Consider the following 16,756-nt stretch of genomic DNA (forward strand, 5'->3'; position numbering starts at 1 on the left):
ATCAATGAGTGCCTCCAACCATCAGCGAGCCACCCCCTGGCCATGAGTGAACTAAGATGGATTTTTGGTCCCACCTCCAAAGAACTAGATCCAAAGCTTTCTTAATGGATTAATTTGGGAGATTTGCCTGCAGCGACTATGTGCCCCATTTAAGACTACAGCTGATTGTCTTTTAGTTCACATGGTAGACACCTGGAGTACTGGGGTGTTAGATCCTGGCTTCTACCCTGGATGCTGTTTGAGCATAATGTAGGTGGTAACTCTGGTGTCTACATTGACAAATGTGTTACAACAGGGCTCCTCCCCTCTCTGAGGTAGTGAAGTACCAAGAGTATTGGACTGAGATTTCCCATGGCACATAAGCATGCAAGGGCTCTGCTCAGTTATACCCAGGGAACACCCAGGCCCTGAAGAGACTAGCAGTTACCTTGCTGGGCACGGATCAGTGCTGCACTCCTTGGTGCTGGCTGGCCTGGGCATCCTACCGCATTTGGAATGAGGAAGAGGACGGGTTGTATTTCCTTCTTGTCTGACACAGCGGAGAGAGAGTGGTATTCGCCCTCCTCCACAGCTCACAGGGCATGCGGCCAGCTCCTTCACCTCCCAACTGGAGGGGACAAGAATGGAGAGAACATCTGTACTGGGACCTCCCGCTTCCCATGTGGGAAACAGCTGAATCCATCACACCTCCCCATCCCTGGCGGCTGACAGTGAAAAGAGAGCTTTCTTCAGCTCCTCACACGCTCATACCTTGGTGGGCACAGCATGGGACTGCAGCTTTCCAGCCTGCTCTCTGGCTTTGGCACTTGATTACAGTGTTTCTCTTGGGTTTCTTCTTTGGTCTCGAAAGCCACACACACATAGTGAAGCTGGGTCACACCTAGAAGGGAAGGGGAAACTGTCTGACAGCGTGGCATGGATGCAGCTGTAGAACTAGACCATTTATGACAGCAGCAGTGTCACACTGGAGCTCAGTGCTGTTTATAGGCAAGCAAGCTCTGCCCAAGTCCCTGGAATTTTATATTAGTAGCAGCCTACTCTGGATTCAAACCAGGAATGTAACAGGGGAAGGCTCCGCATCCCCTTTCCAAGCCCTGAGCCATGCACCCCTAACTCTGTGTACTTGTGACCACAGCCACACATGCACCGCAGTCCTCAGCGGGGAAAGGTTAACTACATGAATGCAGTAGGCTGCCGAGCTCCCCCCCAGCAGACAGAACATTTCCATGCAGCATCACAAACCTCTCACCTCTGCCGCAGGTAACGGAGCATTCTCCAGCCAGAGGGCTCCAGACATGCACCGAGCGATTTTCCTTCTGGATTGTCCCAAATGGCACCAGCACCTTCGGTGAGGGTGAATTGTCCAGCTGCTAACAGAGCGGCAAAAGACAACAAGGGACTGGCAGCTGAGGCTCATCCAGGGCCTGAGCCAAGCCCCCTGGAGCCAATGGGAGTCTTTTCTTTAGTGTCAGTGGCTCTGAAGCATGCCCAGAGCTCCTGGAAGCCCCCTGTGATCCCTCTCAAAGACATTTCCCCTGGCTTCCTCTGGAGCAGGGGCAGATTCCAAACTGGTATACAAGGTTGGCTCCCCAGGACTCTCCCTCACTGATGCAAGCTGCACACTAAGCCCCCACAGGGATCCCTCTCTCTGACTGAAGAGGGACAGATTTGAACATTTTCCTTTCACCTGTTTTAATGGACACTGGCCTGTAGATTTTAATGCTGGCTAAAGGCGCCCAGCAGCCTTGGAGGCTGAAATCTCTGTTTATCCACACAACGGGAGCAGCACAGCACACTCAAGGGACGTTTCCCTCATAGGGCCCCACCAATGAGACTTAACTGTATAGATAGAGCCCTTTCAGACTTCACAGCCAGTAAGTCTCTGGCCCCCTTGGCTGAGACTGCCTACATGGGCATCTCTTGGTTCCCACTGTGGTGCTGGTTCCCTGACATGGACACACATCTACCATCAATTTCATTTTCCGCAGTACATTGACCTGCCTTAGAGAAACATGACTTTCAGTCAGGCCTGACCTGGGCTGGCTTAGAACCAGGGACCTACAGGTGACAGTCTCAGTACCCCATTAACAATCCCCAGAGCCAATCATTTCCCCTCCATCTTCCAGTTCCGTTCTGCAGCATGTTTGCAAATGTCAGGCTCCCACTGACAGACGGCACCATGGTTTTCTTAATGTGGCTTTCATGGTTTTTTTACACGAGTGGATGGCTCTCTGTGACAAATGCTAAAGCATTTCTGTCTCTGCTTTGCTTGAAGCAATATGGCTGCGCAGAAAACAATACGAGTAGGATGATGCTCACGGTGATTTAGCCTGCCCTGCCATAATTAAACCACCACCAAAGCCTGATGAATCCGACAGCATTATCTAAGGTGAGCCAGGCCGCCTGCAGTGACTACATGGGACTCTGGGCTAATGAGCTGGGTCACAAACAGACAAGTGTCATGCGTGCAAATCACCCGCTCAACCTCCAGCAATAAGATGATCCTTCCGAGCCTGGGATCCCCCATGGGCCAGTGTGTGAGGTCAGCGTACTCACTGTGTTCCAGCCTAGAGGACAGATGTTAACCACACATGGCACAAAGGCAAGAGGTTTCTCTTCCGCTGAGCACAGACTCTCGTCTACTGTGGTCTCCACTCCATCAAGAACTTGGACACAGGTCACATTCTGCTGGATGACTCCAACCCCGCAGATGGCAGAGCATTTGCCTGGCTCAGATTCCTTCCATCTAAACGGGAAATAATAGCAGCACCCAAGGACCTCACAGCACTTTATCAACATTAATCAGCTGACCCCACCTTCAGCAGGCAGGGATTGCTACTCCCATTTCACATATGGGGAAACTGAGGCCCTGAGCTGAAACATGATATGTTCAAGAGGTCACACCGCAAGTAGGGGCTGAGCTGATAAAAGAACCTAGGCTCCCAGTCCCTACTCCAGCCTGGACAACACTTAGACCTTCTCCAGATTAAGAGCTGTGCCCCTGGAGAGAACACTTGGTCTCTGTGATTGGAAAGGAAGGGCAAACATCTCCTCACGGCTGTGTCCCACAGAAGTGTATGGGCTGCACATCCACATTCCCAGCTTGAGGAATAGTTGCCCCAGCAGAAGTCACTGTGAAGGGAAGGGTCCTAGAAATAGTTATATGGGCAGGGCAGGGACAAGGGAATGTACAACAACCTGCCCTGACCATGGGACTGTCACACAAAACAAGGGGAGAAAGAGCCAATGATTTATTCCCCCAACTCCCCATTCAGCTGGCCTGTGAATTACCTTATGGGACACAGCTCGGTGCTGCACGCCTCGGTGGAGGCAGGCTTGGAGGCAGCCTTGCATTTAGAATCAGGAAGAGTCAGGCTCAAATCCCCTTCTTTCTTCGCACAGCGAACCAACCGCTCCTTCACTCCACCCCCACATGTGGCACTGCAGGGGCCGAAGTCCCCCGCCACCCAGCTGAGAAAGGACAAGAACCGGTTATGCCCATCTCTGACGATAAAAGACTTGTAGCTTAGTGATGGAAAAGGCCGTTCAGGGAATACTTACTCGGGTGGGCAAGGTGCCATGGCACAGGGCTCCTGCCTTGAAGGAGGCTGTGGGGTCTCCAAGCACTCCTGATCATTTGTTATTTCATTCTTTGTCTGGTCAAAGCAGGAGTGATCCACCAGTAGCACCCCTGAGAACGAAAGTTCAATAAAATATTAGAATCGCCTATTGCTGAGGTTCCCAGCTGAAAAAGGGAAAGGAAATTCTAGGCTGACTGACTGACAGGCTGATCTTACAGAAAGACACTGTTAGTTCCTTTTGTCCAAAAAGACAGAAGTGAATCCCCAACCAAATGCATCTGAGAAAGAGCAAACATGGGAATACAGCCCTTATACAAACTTTAAAAATTACATTTCTTACATGGGTTTCATCTTGTAAGGTTTTAAAGTAACTTTTTCTCTGTCGAGATGAAGGTTCAAAAAGATAAGCTGTTTGACTGTTACCCCAGTTCCAAAACAGGAAAAAAATGTTTGGTGCAAGAAATTCACCCAGCTCCAGATCAGACGTTAGGTAATAATTTGGTTTCGGTATAAAGACATTTAACTAGCTCTCAATCATAGCCTGGCTTGACTTTAATCAAATTCTTTAGTTGGTGTTTATAACCAAACGGAGAGCCATCTTCTGGGGATTCTCGTTAGTGTTTATAAGGATTGATTATACTGAGGATTAATTTAAGTATTTAATTCCAATCCATTGATGAGACAAGCTTCTTGATTTGATTGTGATTTGACAGCTGTATTGCTTTATTCTTAGTTTAGTTTAATATTAGTAATAATGGCTTAGATTTGGTCACCTTTTTATTTTAATTTGTTTACTACGTTTTAATAAAATATATTAAACTGATACCAAGCTGCATTTCTTTCAATAAGCAAAGTGAGTCCAGAAGGTTTGAGGACCTAGGTGGATAGCAGCCAGTCAACCTACAAACCTGAGCAGCTTTCCTTAATTAGCCTTTGGTTCTCACATCTGCCTCACCTTTCCCGCAGCTCACTGAGCAAGTCCCTAACTGAGGAATCCACACATGTGCCTGTTTCTCCTTTGGTATAAAGTAGCTGAAGGTGATGTCTGGGTTGGTGACGTCTCCATATTCTTTCCCATACTTCCTGTAAACCTGGGGAAAGAGAAGGGTGTAGAAATTGAGAGTTTAGCTTGGGTCAGGATGGGGATGCATACATAGATCAAGTCAAAGGAATGTGTCTGACCACATGGATAGCAAGGATGAAACTAGGGTGCAAGATCTGGGTGTGGATTCCAAACACTCCAATAGTTGAGGGGGTTTTTCACACCCAGCCCAATAAACAGCTGGTTGAACCAATGCCAGTGGAATTTCTGTCAGCCAATCAGCCTGCTAGAGAGTTGATTAATAAATTTTTTTTTTAAAAACTCAGCATTCTAAAAGCGGTTCAGAGTTAGGAAATAAGGACTTAAAAGAACTTCTCGTCCAATCATCTACCAGTAAGAAAATCATGGCAGTGCTTGTTTCTGATTGGCCGTAAATCCAGTCTCTGGTCCAGCTACGACACTTACTTTCTATATGGTACAGGCAATCAACTCTTGCTGCCCTACACAGATGTCCCTTTCACACAGCATGGCATCATCTGAATTAAATTCCTTCCTGCATCTTTGATTGTTCCCTCTTTAATTCCATAATTTATAAATGAACTGAAATGAACAGTGTCTGCAGCCTCTTCATTATCCTGATGATCATGTCTCATTAAATTCTAATTAATTTAGTGCTGGTGAAAGGTCCTGGGCAAAAAGCCCTGGAGTGTGACAATCGCTGTGTGTCACAGAGCAGTACAGCACAGGCAGGGGTAGTGCAATCTTTGCTCCCACACTGCTGCTCCCCACCAGCACCCCCCTCAACTCAGAGGGTCTGCCTCTAAGATGAGACAGGAGTCGAGTTTCTGTGGCCACTTCAGCCCTTTGTGTCTCTGCTGAGACAGCCAACCAGAGCAAGCTGTAGTGGAGGGATTTATGCTGTGAACATCCATCCACTGGGCACGGAACAGAGACTACCAAGCCAACGCTCTTCGTAAACATTTCAAGCTAAAACTGGGTCAATTTATCTCTTCCAATCATTCCAATTCAGATTAAAACTGCCATAAAAACCAAAACCCACATCTGAATTCATGTCCCGATATGGGCATCCCACTTCTCGGTGGTTTTGCCTCAACATTTGTGTCTCTGCTACTGGAGCATGAACTCCGTTAATGAATGATGGGAACTGCTGAATTCGATAAACAGCCTTGTAATTTCACCACATTTGTTTCTGGGAAACAAACCGACCTACTGCACCACAAGGAAGATTTGCTGCCAGGATTCTGCTGTTTTCTCTTTTTTTTTTCCCCATCCAGCCTTCACCTAAGTCTACAGAAAACCCATGCTCAACCATTTCCAAGGAGATGGAGACCATCACCAGCATGGAGCTCAATTTCTGCTGGTGTGGTGGAATCAGAGCCTCAACCACAACCAGGCTCTGACTTGCAGGTCTTAGTTGTGAGTCACACAGTCAGTTCTGGCTATCCCCTTTCAACCCTACCAAGCTACCTGTATCTCAATGTCCTCTTGGGTTGGCCCATCCACGTAGACTTCCTCCAGGCTCGGCAGGTTGTCCTCAGTGAGAAACACCCTGTATTTGATCTGGCTGTCCTCGACTACCGATGGATAGGTAATGTTCAAGGAGATTCTCTCCTTTCCGGCAACCACATACTGACCTTGGACCTTCACAGCTAGAGAAACAACAACAGTAGTCAGGGCAGAGTGGCATTGTGTGTTCACAGAATCAATTAGAGATGATGGCTTCCCACTACACATCCGCTAGTGATTTGTCCACTCTATTTTAAACATCCCAAGCAATGGGGCTTTCACAGCTTCTCTAGAGAGAGTGTATCTTACAAGTGAAGAGATTGCACTGCTTTCCCCCTCTCCCCCAGTTTTCCTTTTCTCAATACTGCCCACATGTTTGGGGACACAGGAACCAAACCCTCTGTACCTGGCCCTGTAACCCTGTACCCAAACTGGCCCTTTAACCCTCGCCTTCCCACTATACTCACCCAAATGTGTGAAGAGAGGTTTCCGATTGGTAATGTGGATGAGGGTGGTCTTGTGAGCCAGGGCTAGAAACGTAACATACTCTGGGGAATGAACACAGAGAAGATGCGGTCACTTTCACTTTTGCACTTTCTGCAAGGGGGGGGGGGGGATTTGTAATGACAATATTCGCACTCAGACCTTCCACTTGAAGATCTCAAAGCACTTTACAGACAATAATTAACCTTCTAAACTCCCCTGCCTGGTCGGTATTATATAGCCATACTACAGAAGGACCGGCTGAGGCCCAGAGGACTATATTCCCCCCGGTGTCATTCCACTGACTTCAAAGTCACCACAGGATGAATATAGCCAAGAGAGCGTAGCTGAATCATTGGCATATCTGGGAACACAGTCTCAGGGTCCTCTTTTCTAGCTACCAAAGCTCCCCACTCACTTCCAATGGTTTAAAATACCCTCCAGGTGAGGGTGAAGGCAGAGGCAAGATCAGCCCCTCAAATCAATTTTACTTCTCAGGCAGAATTTGACAAAGCTCGCAGAGCGCCTGATTTAGAGAACTCAGCTACGCTGAGCTCTTCGCCCCAGGCCAGAGTTCAGGATCCCTGCCCGTGGCAAAAAGGGAAGCTATGCAGTGAATGGCTTGGCAGGGAACCCATGCTGCAACCAGCTCTCGGGGTGCATGAGAATTAATCTCATCAAGCTCCAGCTCTGCCAGTCTCCGCCAGCATATTCAACACAAAACCGAAACAAGCAAAACCACATCCAAGAAGTCACATAGGAACAGCACAGAGCTCTGCATCTGCTTTGGGAGCATCAGGTAACCAATGTGGAGAGCAGGGCTGAGGCTTGCAGACCTTTGGCTTTTCCTTCTGCGTAAGAGCCGCTCACTCGGGTGCATGTGTTGTTGTCTCCCCCACACACCTTACAGAGGTCCATCACCATCCCAGAGTCCATCCTGCCGTCACAGCCGAACACCTGAGCAAAGGGCAGAGTCACAATACGGACTTATTCTGGGAAGAACGCGAAATGATCAAAGTGGCATTTCCTGTGTTACATTCTTTAAACCACCTTTCTCTTTGTAACCTGCGTGTGCACGGACAACACAAGCAGAGACACATGCTTAACTAGACTTACTGCTATGCAAAGAGATATAAAGCTGGGGCTGGGGAACGCAGGACCAGAAAGTCTTCATCTGGGAGCACAACAGGTTTGATTAGTCACGCAGCATTTTGTAGCCCTGAATGAAGAAGCCAGGTCAGATTTCTCACGGGACATGATCAGTCCCTAATACTCCATGGGACACTAGGAGGACTGAGGCCCAGCTACCCAGAATGCTCTGTTACTGGGCAGAAGATCATTTGCCCGGCCAAAGGCTAGCAGCTGGAGGTGACGTCAATGCACTCCACCCTCCATCTGACCAAAGCATTCAGAATGTCACAAAGAAGTGGCATTAGAATGAAGGAACCCAGTGACAGGCTTTCCCATCCAGGAGTCACGGAGGACGAGACATCCAGGGTTCTAAAAGGATCCCTGATCCCATATGTCTCCAGCTCAGTTCAACCTCACCCAGCCTGGACTTCACTTTCACGCAGCTTAACATTTTAAGCACATGAATTCCCAGCCTGCTCTAGTGGAGAAGGCTAATTCGCTCAAAGCCACCTGAGGAACTTGCAGGCCACGGTCTGATGGAGAGAAAGTCGGCAGCTGTTCAGTTTGAGTTACAGGTGCTGCTCTGGGCTTTTGGGTGCTCTCATAACATAAATATCTACTACTGCTGCGAATGGGACAGCAGAGAGGGTGGGGCGAGACGAGGCTATGGCGGCATCATCTGCTGGTCATTCTATGGAACTGCTATACAAATGCAGTGTACAGCAACAGAACCAGGAACACCACCGCTTTCAAGAAATAAAAAAGGCCAATCCGGGAACACAAGAAACATGAGGTGACAGCCTAGGTCTCCTACTGCAATACAGACCGTGGTGGGGAGCTAAATCAGACTTCGCTAGGCAGGACTCCTCATTTGTCTCTAAGCTGAAAGATACTAGGTATACTTTGTTTTAATGGAGGAAGCAAGTGTAGATCGTGGTTACAACGTGGCTTTTAGAGTCAGGATTTTTGAATTCCTCATTTTGCCATTGACCTGCTGTGTGACTGCACAAATCAAGGAATCTCTTCTGGAGGAGAGTAGGTTTTTCCAGAGCTAAGGATGTCCACCTACCTTAACAACATATAGCTATGCAAGCAGAATTGATAACAAGGTTATTTCAGTCTCCTGCTTCAAGGTATAAACTGATTGCTGCATTGGTCAGGAAGGAATTACACTCACATACACACACGTACAGTACTGTATAATCAGCAGGGTAAACTAGCTGGGGAGGGTTGGTATTGGATGAACAAGCAGGATACCTGATTAGTTTATCCAAAAGTCCAAACAGTTATAACAAATCCTGTTCTTTTAGAAGAGTCAGCCTCAAATGTTTGGGTCACAATTTGCTTGTTCCTACCCTCAAGCAGGAGGGTCCTTTGAAACAATTGAGATTCCATGTCAAAAGTTTGACCTGGATCCACCATCCACTTGCAGGGAGGAAACTCCTTACCTTGCAGCTGCCCATCACACACAGATCGAAAGACCCTTCAGCTCTGCGGTTGCTCTGCTCACACCTAGTTCCATCTGTGAAACTGTCCCCACGGCTCACCATGAAATTCTTCTCCTTTGCCCTGCACATGTGTTTGCACAGGGCATCCCCTGAGGGGACAGACATGGGGAGAAAGGCAGAGTTACTCAAGCAAAAAGGCACATTGCACTAAGGATGGGCGGGGTAAAAGGAATTATCAGGAAAGGCTATAAACACCAGTAAAATTGCCATTTGATTTGCAACTAAGGTCAGGACTCCAGGCCACACTGTGGGTCCTCCTTTCCAAAGGAACTGCTGTCTCTCTCTCTTTCTTTACCTTTGGCATAACCAGCCGCCGATGTCCACTTATAAAAAGATGGGACTTCTGGAATGAGATATAGCGGCTTAACATTTGTTGCTGCACATTGTTCAGCCATAAACTCCAACTGGGTGGTCAAACAGGCCTATGGAAGAGGAAAATTATTATGCAAGGAAAGTGAAATGGAATATCCTGAGAGCAGAATCCCAAGAACCACTTCACCCACTACCTAAATGCAGCCACCTCTGGGGTGAAAAGCAGCAGCTGACAAATCAAAAAATAGCAAATGAAGAAGAATGCCCTCATCAAAGTGAAGTTGCAGGAGAATGTGGAGAGGAAGAGATGGGCTAGGGGTGGGAGATAGATGGTTTGTAGATGATGTTATCTTTGCTACTTACCTAAAACAAATGTCTGGGGAAATACAATACAGCATGGCCCCTGCTGAGCACAGTCCAGCACTGAAAGGACTCAGAGTAGGTGCGCTGCAGCTGGAGGTGTAATTTCCAGCAGTGGGAGACAGACTCACACTAGCTTTGCTTCCACTACTGCACTAAAAGCTGCAGTGTTGCCATGGCAAAGCAGGCAGTGGGACGGGTTAGCCGCCCGAGTACAATCCCATCCAAGACCCTAGCCTGCACCATCATGACTACCTGCTATTTTTCACATGCTAGCACCATCAAAGCTAGTGGATATACATCTAGGAGAGCTGGGAATTACCCCTCCCGCTGCTGTGGAGCCACAGCTCGGAGTACCCGGCTGGCTCTCTACGAGGGTCACAGATGAGATGCTTTTTTACACGTTGATGGGGCTGGTCAGCTATTAGTCAGTAACTGGCTTCAGTCACAGTGGGACGAATGCCCGTCTTGTTGTCACACAGAGGGAGATTGCATGCCCAACGCTTGCTTTCCTTCCCAGGGAAATCAAGGGTTTCAACTCCGAAAGCTGTGGCCCCGGATGGAACAGTTCTCAAGGGGTTAAAATGGCATATAAATGGACAGCGTATTGCTTGGCCATGTGTGTGACACCTGCGGCGAGGAGGCAGCCTACCTGCGTGTTGCACATCTCAGCCTGAAGGTCTGCTCCCGGGCACCCCTGGCCTCCGAAAGCAGGCCTGAAAACAACAGACACGTGGGTCCAGAGACTGGAAGAGCTGCCCCACAGTGAGGAGACAGCGACTCCTGACCGTCCAAATACACAGAACCTGGGAGTGCCTAGCAGCATGGACAGCCACAGGGAGCTGGCTAATGAATGAGACAGATACGGATCGGCGACGCAGCCAATCAGTAGAGTGACGTGGGGATCGAGGCACTGAAAAGCCTTATCTGGACAATGAGGCGCCCGGGCAGTGGAAAGGCAGCGAGACCTGACTATAACACACCCCGTCAGCAGAGAGACAAGGAACGTGTTACCCTGGCAAAACACGCAGCACGTCCTAAGCTGGGCACAGCGCAGGATGCCAACCCTAGTTTCAATGAAGTCTCATGTCTATGAGCTTCCGTCCACGTCAGAAGAGTGGCAGCACGGGACTCCTTGGGCCCGCAAACTGCTGGAGGGCCCTGTGAGCACCTCAAATGGCGTTGCTGGGAAAGAGAAAAGTCTTTACCTGGGGTTGTTACAGAATCGTCTTCTCATTACAACTCCTCCTCCGCAGCGGCGGGAACAGGCGCTGAGAGGGCTCCAGCTGGACCACTGCCCATGCACTCCTGCCACAGGGCCCAGCTCTTCCAGAGACCTGCAGCGTCCCTTGGAACACCACTGCAACCCAGAACGCCGCAGAGATCAGCAACAGCAATGCCATGACTACTACAGCCGGGAGCTGGAGGTGAGGGGCAGCACCGGCTCCTCCCCTTCGGCTGGGAGCAACGCAGCAGGAAGGTCACACCATTCTGTGAATCTGTCACCCCCCTGCCTGGGAGGGGAGGGTAAGGAACTGGACCCCAAATTGGGAGGGGAGGAGCTGAGCAAGGCATCCCCTCCTCCAGTTCTACCTCCCACGGTGGACAGAACATTCTGCGCCTAGAGCATATGTGATAATGGGCTCTTCAGTCCCGCAGGCGAAGGGCTAACCCGATCCAACGGCTAGAAGATGACACTAGATGAATTCAGATGGGAAATAAGGTGCCATTTTTTAACAATGAGGGTAATTAACCATTGGAACCAATTACCAAGGGTTGTGGCAGATTCTCCATCACTCTTCCGACTTAGCTCTCTACATGGGAAAACTTGTTAGTCCCACTGTATCAGCCACCCGCTGCGCCAGCCAACCATCCAATGTGCCCCACAGACACCCATTGCGCCAGCCAACCATCCAATGTGCCCCACAGACACCCACTCCTACCTCCAATTTTTACAGCACCTGGAGACGCTTTACCTTATTGACCCCACACTCAGTGCCATCCAGAAGGGGAACAAGAAGGCGAGTACAGCTGGTCTGGTCAGCCCGATGGGTGTGGCAAGAAAGAACTCTGCACATGTCCTGGGAGGGCAGGAAAGCCAGGGGGGGGCTCAGCGTGTGCCGTAGGCTGTTGTGCCAGTTTCTCAACCTGAGTTCCCAGCCCTATCCCACCAACATAGGAACGCCACGCCATGCCGCCCAGCCAGAACGGGGCAGACCGTGGCTAGATGGCTTCCCTAGCCCGTGCCATGCCTGTGTGTGTGCTCGGCACTCACAGGTGACCAGGGAGCAGCAGGAAGACAAGCATGTCTTACCCATACCCAGCGACCTGCTGCCTTCTAGCAGGAGGCCAGCACCTGCGCTCTCCCTCCAAATCCCAGGGGCTTAGGCAATTTCCGGAGCTTTTCCATTTCAACTGGAAAGAGGAGGTGATGCCCATGCAGCATGTGGCAGGCACATCCAGTGACTGGCACGGCCAATCGTCATGACACAGGAAGGAGTTCAATCACAGTGGCTGAGGTTTGCAGCCGGATTAGCGTTTCCTGGTTAACGAGATGCATGAACGACGCGGTGCGTGGCCTGTGAACAGCGGTGAACTCCCACGATGGGTCACAGCCACATGGTCATGCATAAGGGAGGGAGCGAAGGGGACCCAGAGAGCAAAGAGATGGAGTAGAACAAGAGAGGGAAGGCGGTGAGCTCCTCCCGACAGGGATCCGCTCTCCCTGTGTGTTTGTACAGCACCTAGCACAGCGGGGCCCTGCTCAGGTCGGGGCCTGGGGCACTACTGAAGTGCAAATGTTAAATAATAATGAAGCGGGGACTCGAGTGGAGGAGAGAGCAATGGGGCAGAAAAAGGGCAAGTGCTCAACATTATTTTGAAGCCCTCTCTCTGCCAAGAATCCCCCAAAAGACGAACACCCTCTCAATGCCAGCCTTCCCCCTCCCCCTGCCCTGCAGTGCCGCCATGCCCAGCCCAGCTGCAGTACTTTGGGGGGGGGGGAAGGGCTGTTATCAGCCAGAAGCACAAGCAGGTGGAAAATGGTCTACCTACAATGTCATTCCTGGCAAAGGTGCACGCTGTGGCCGCGCTCCCAAAGGCTATTTTACACTGCTCATCTGCGCCGTAATATAAGCCAGGCTTCCACCCGGGGATGCTGCCCTCCAGGTCCGGCAGGTCATTCAAGCAGGTCGCTTGGTCCGTCCTGGTAAAGCCACAAGAGACATCACTTTCCCACACGCGGCCCAGCAGGCAGCCAGCGAGACCATGCACGTCCGCTAGCACAGTCTGGGAGTAGCGATGGGTGTCCCAGGCAACGGGAGCTTTGTCCTAGGCTCAGAGAGGCCTGCTCTCTTCCTCAGCTCAGCATTACACCTTTCAGGAGGGACTAGGAGTAACTGCAGACTGCACCCTCTTGGAGTGGATTCCAACTAACTCCTGGACTGGTTTGCCACAAGAGGCAGGGGCAGGGAGTCCATTTTAATGTCTTCTTCATTATCTTCTCCTCTGCCACCCCCTACCCCCAAACCGGACAGACATCCTCGCACTTCTCAGCGGGTCCTGAATGTGAGGACGGCGCAGTGCTGGGATGGTGATCCACAGCGACAGATATGGGCCAAGCACACTCCAACCTGTCAGTGGGCAGCTCCTGAATTATGGGCAGCCCAAACATACCAGTCGGCTCATCAGAATCACCCCCATTTACTCTGGGTGGAGGCTTGAGTTCACTTGTGCTTCCTACAGGATCAGAGAGTTACAGAAATAAAACCAACAAACCCCAGAGGCGATCCAGCTCCTTGTTCTCCAAGAGCCGCCCACCTTGTTCCTTGCCTTTCCCCTCTGGCTCGCTACCTCCCTGCAACACAGACATGTAAAGGAGTGTGGAGAACAGCTTGTTCCTTCTACCTGACAAAGGCAAGGAACTGCTCTCTGCTGCACTCCGACCAGGCAAGGTCCACGCTGTTGTGCCGGCCTTCAGAGCCCATGACGCTGCCACTCCCACTGCACCGGTTTCCCTCGCCGTCATGATGGAGTCCAAAACTGCAGCAGGCGATAAAAGAGCGGGGAGGCGTTACTGACATTATCCAGCTGATCTCCAGCTTTCAAATTGCAGGAACGGAGACCAGTTTGAGCCCTGGGCTGAGCGTCCTGACTCCTGCAGTCTGTTCCAGGAGTGATCTTGGCTAAGTCACTTCACTTCTCTGTGCCTTAGTTTCCCCATTCGTAAAATGGCATTAACGGTATTTCCCTACTACATGGCGATGCTGCAAGGCCTAATTAACTGTTTATAAAGAGCTCTGAGATCCTCAGACCAATGTAGAGAGAAGCAACGTGAGGGAAGTGCAAAGCGTTAATTAATATTAAGGTTTCCACCGTGTTTTGCTCCTTTTCCATCTCCCTCGGCCCTCCCTTTCCCCACAGATTGGTACACTTTCTCCTGACTAACATTATATTATTAGTTCTTACATTACATTAGTACCAACAGGCCCCAGTCAGGATCGGGGTCCCACTGTGCTTGGCACTGTACATACACGTAGGAAGAGATGGTCCCTGTGCTGAAGAGTTTTCACAACCTAAGTAGGCCAGAGGGACAAAGGACTGGGGAATGGGTGACAAGGAGGCTTCGTTACACCTGAGGCTGATGGAAGCCTTTGGGCATGAATGACATGGCTCGAGCAAAACAACGGGCCAAATTATCTGCTGGCACAAACGGGGCACAGCTCCACTGTTGTCAGCAGAGCGGCACAAATTTACACCAGCAGAGAATTTGGGCCCGTGCTTATAAATCTCAGCCTCTGTCTTGTTGTGTTTTTCTGCATAGCCAGTTTTCCCTTTGCTGGTCCCCGCCACTCATGCCACCCTGAGTAACCACCATTCTCCGGCCCAAGACCCTGCCACATCACAGTCAGGAGCACTGCCATTAGTAAGCATGACCTGCACCAGCTGAGTGGCTTGAATGCAGCAGCTGATGATCTCCGGCCCAAAGGGCGTTGGCTCGTTCCAGAGTCCCTCCCGAGGCGATGAGCGCCCTCGGCTCCCAGTGAAGACAATGGGAGTTAAGGGAGCTCAGAACCCTGCCAGATTGGGCCCCTCGTTCTCATTCCTTCTTCCCGGCGTTTCCTGCAATCTGAGGGTAGCCCGTCACTGCCCGCGGTAACGCTCTCGCGCCTGCACTCAGCTTGCAAACGGGGGCAGCTCTGCTCTGAGTGAAATGGCTGACACTTGGCGACTCTGGGGGTCTTGCTCTCTGACCTGTGCCCAATCTCATGGGCTATGGTGACTCCCAAGTCAAAGCCAGTGTCCTCGGTGATAACGCAGCTCCAAGAGGAGAAGCAGGCTCCACCCAGCTGGGTCACTCCACGCAGCTGCTTGTTTCCATCAGGTAACTCCAGGTCAAACCTCGGGGAAGGGTGAGGCAGGTGCAGAGAGAACGAGAGAACAGCTCCATTAGAATTAAAAGCCCAAGCAGCAAATGTTTTCAACTGAAAATTTCTTTTGCCTGGCCCCAGCACAGCCTCACCAGGTATTTACCACTCCCTTTCACATTGATACGTGCATCCCCCTGGACTGAGATGGTCAATGCAGGCTCACACTGAGTACTTAGAACCTGCTCAGATGCCACCATACCAGGCATACGTTGGTTAGACATGAAAGCAGGTGCCATGTCCAGGCATGGGGAGCAGAAGGAAAGGATATAACCCTGTTTGCGGGAGAGAGGGATACAGCATCGCCTCTGTGCAGAGAAGAGCAACTAAACAAGGCCACTACACTCAGCTAGAGCTTATCTGGTGTCATTAGCTACGGTCAATGTGAAGAGTAATGTGATTCTGCGAGCCAAGCGGCCTGTAGGAATGTGTGAGTCAGAGGAAATCTCTGTAGCTGGGGAAATTCTCTATAACAACCATTGGGTTTCTGCCTCTTCTAGACTTTTCTGCCCACACATGGGCCTCCCATGATCAGGCAAACATCGCTGGTTAAGCAGGCCTCCATTTGAATTGTGCTGAGTCTGCCCCAGCCACGCTGGTCCCTTCCTGAGGGATGTTCTTGACACTGAGGAAATGGAATTGTTGAGTGCTCAGCCCCGGGGCTGAAGCCTGGACACCCATCTGTGCTCTGGGAGCTGGTGGGTGTGGACGTGCAGAATTCCTCCCCTCCAACCAGGGGAACAACTGGCATTAGGGTTTTCTACATCAGAGCAAGCCACGGAAGGAGACTTGTAAGGTCCCACTCCCGAGAATGCACCTTCCGCTCCCAGTCCCGTCCCACCTGAGCATGTCCAGCAGTGGCCGTGGTTCGCCCGAGCCTGCCAGCCTGGCCTGATGCTGAGTCCCCTCTCAGTCAGGGGAGCTCTGTTACCTGGTCACATACAGAACGAGGTCTGCGTGCTGGGGATCGGAATCATTCTGGGGATTGACCGTCATGCTCCACTCACAAACTCCGATCAGCGAGGAGGTGATGTTCGTTGTGATGTTCATACCGGCCTAAAGAGAAGACACATCTTCACAGGCGTCCCACAGATTATATTTTAGAGGCCTTGTCATATGCTGGCCAGCCCTCTGCGGGGAGCTGGGCTCAGCCTCCCCTGTGACGGAGCCTTTTAGAGATTTTGAACAAACCCCCCATTTTCTACCTCTGGTTCCGTCAGGACCATCATCCTCAGCAGGTGAACCCTGAGCTGAGCTCCCAGCGAGGCATCTCGCAGCAGCTCTGCACCCTATTAAAAAGAAAAACCAGGATCCAGATGGAGTTTCATAATGAAGGTATCGCGTGACTCCTGTCTGTGCCCAATAGCACGGCTGCTGTGCCATGCA

General features: G+C 50.7%; 1 protein-coding gene across 1 annotated transcript in view; it reads right to left on the reverse strand.

Annotated features, from left to right (window-relative positions):
• The window catches only part of ADAMTS13 (ADAM metallopeptidase with thrombospondin type 1 motif 13), a 58,620-nt gene that overhangs the window by 6,217 nt on the left and 35,647 nt on the right, over positions 1-16,756 (reverse strand). The window contains 20 exon segments of the mRNA XM_067541863.1: positions 428-607; positions 751-880; positions 1,250-1,370; positions 2,557-2,746; positions 3,292-3,471; positions 3,562-3,691; positions 4,537-4,672; positions 6,112-6,293; positions 6,618-6,698; positions 7,470-7,590; positions 9,213-9,361; positions 9,568-9,694; positions 10,597-10,660; positions 11,153-11,304; positions 11,921-12,025; positions 12,999-13,149; positions 13,851-13,985; positions 15,198-15,344; positions 16,302-16,426; positions 16,576-16,659. Coding sequence (XP_067397964.1) covers positions 428-607; positions 751-880; positions 1,250-1,370; positions 2,557-2,746; positions 3,292-3,471; positions 3,562-3,691; positions 4,537-4,672; positions 6,112-6,293; positions 6,618-6,698; positions 7,470-7,590; positions 9,213-9,361; positions 9,568-9,694; positions 10,597-10,660; positions 11,153-11,304; positions 11,921-12,025; positions 12,999-13,149; positions 13,851-13,985; positions 15,198-15,344; positions 16,302-16,426; positions 16,576-16,659 — 2,690 coding nt within the window.

This window comes from Emydura macquarii, unplaced genomic scaffold (assembly GCF_026122565.2).
Source record: "Emydura macquarii macquarii isolate MOO-44397 ecotype Brisbane River unplaced genomic scaffold, CSIRO-AGI_Emac_v2 contig_691, whole genome shotgun sequence".
Lineage (NCBI taxonomy): Eukaryota > Metazoa > Chordata > Testudines > Chelidae > Emydura > Emydura macquarii.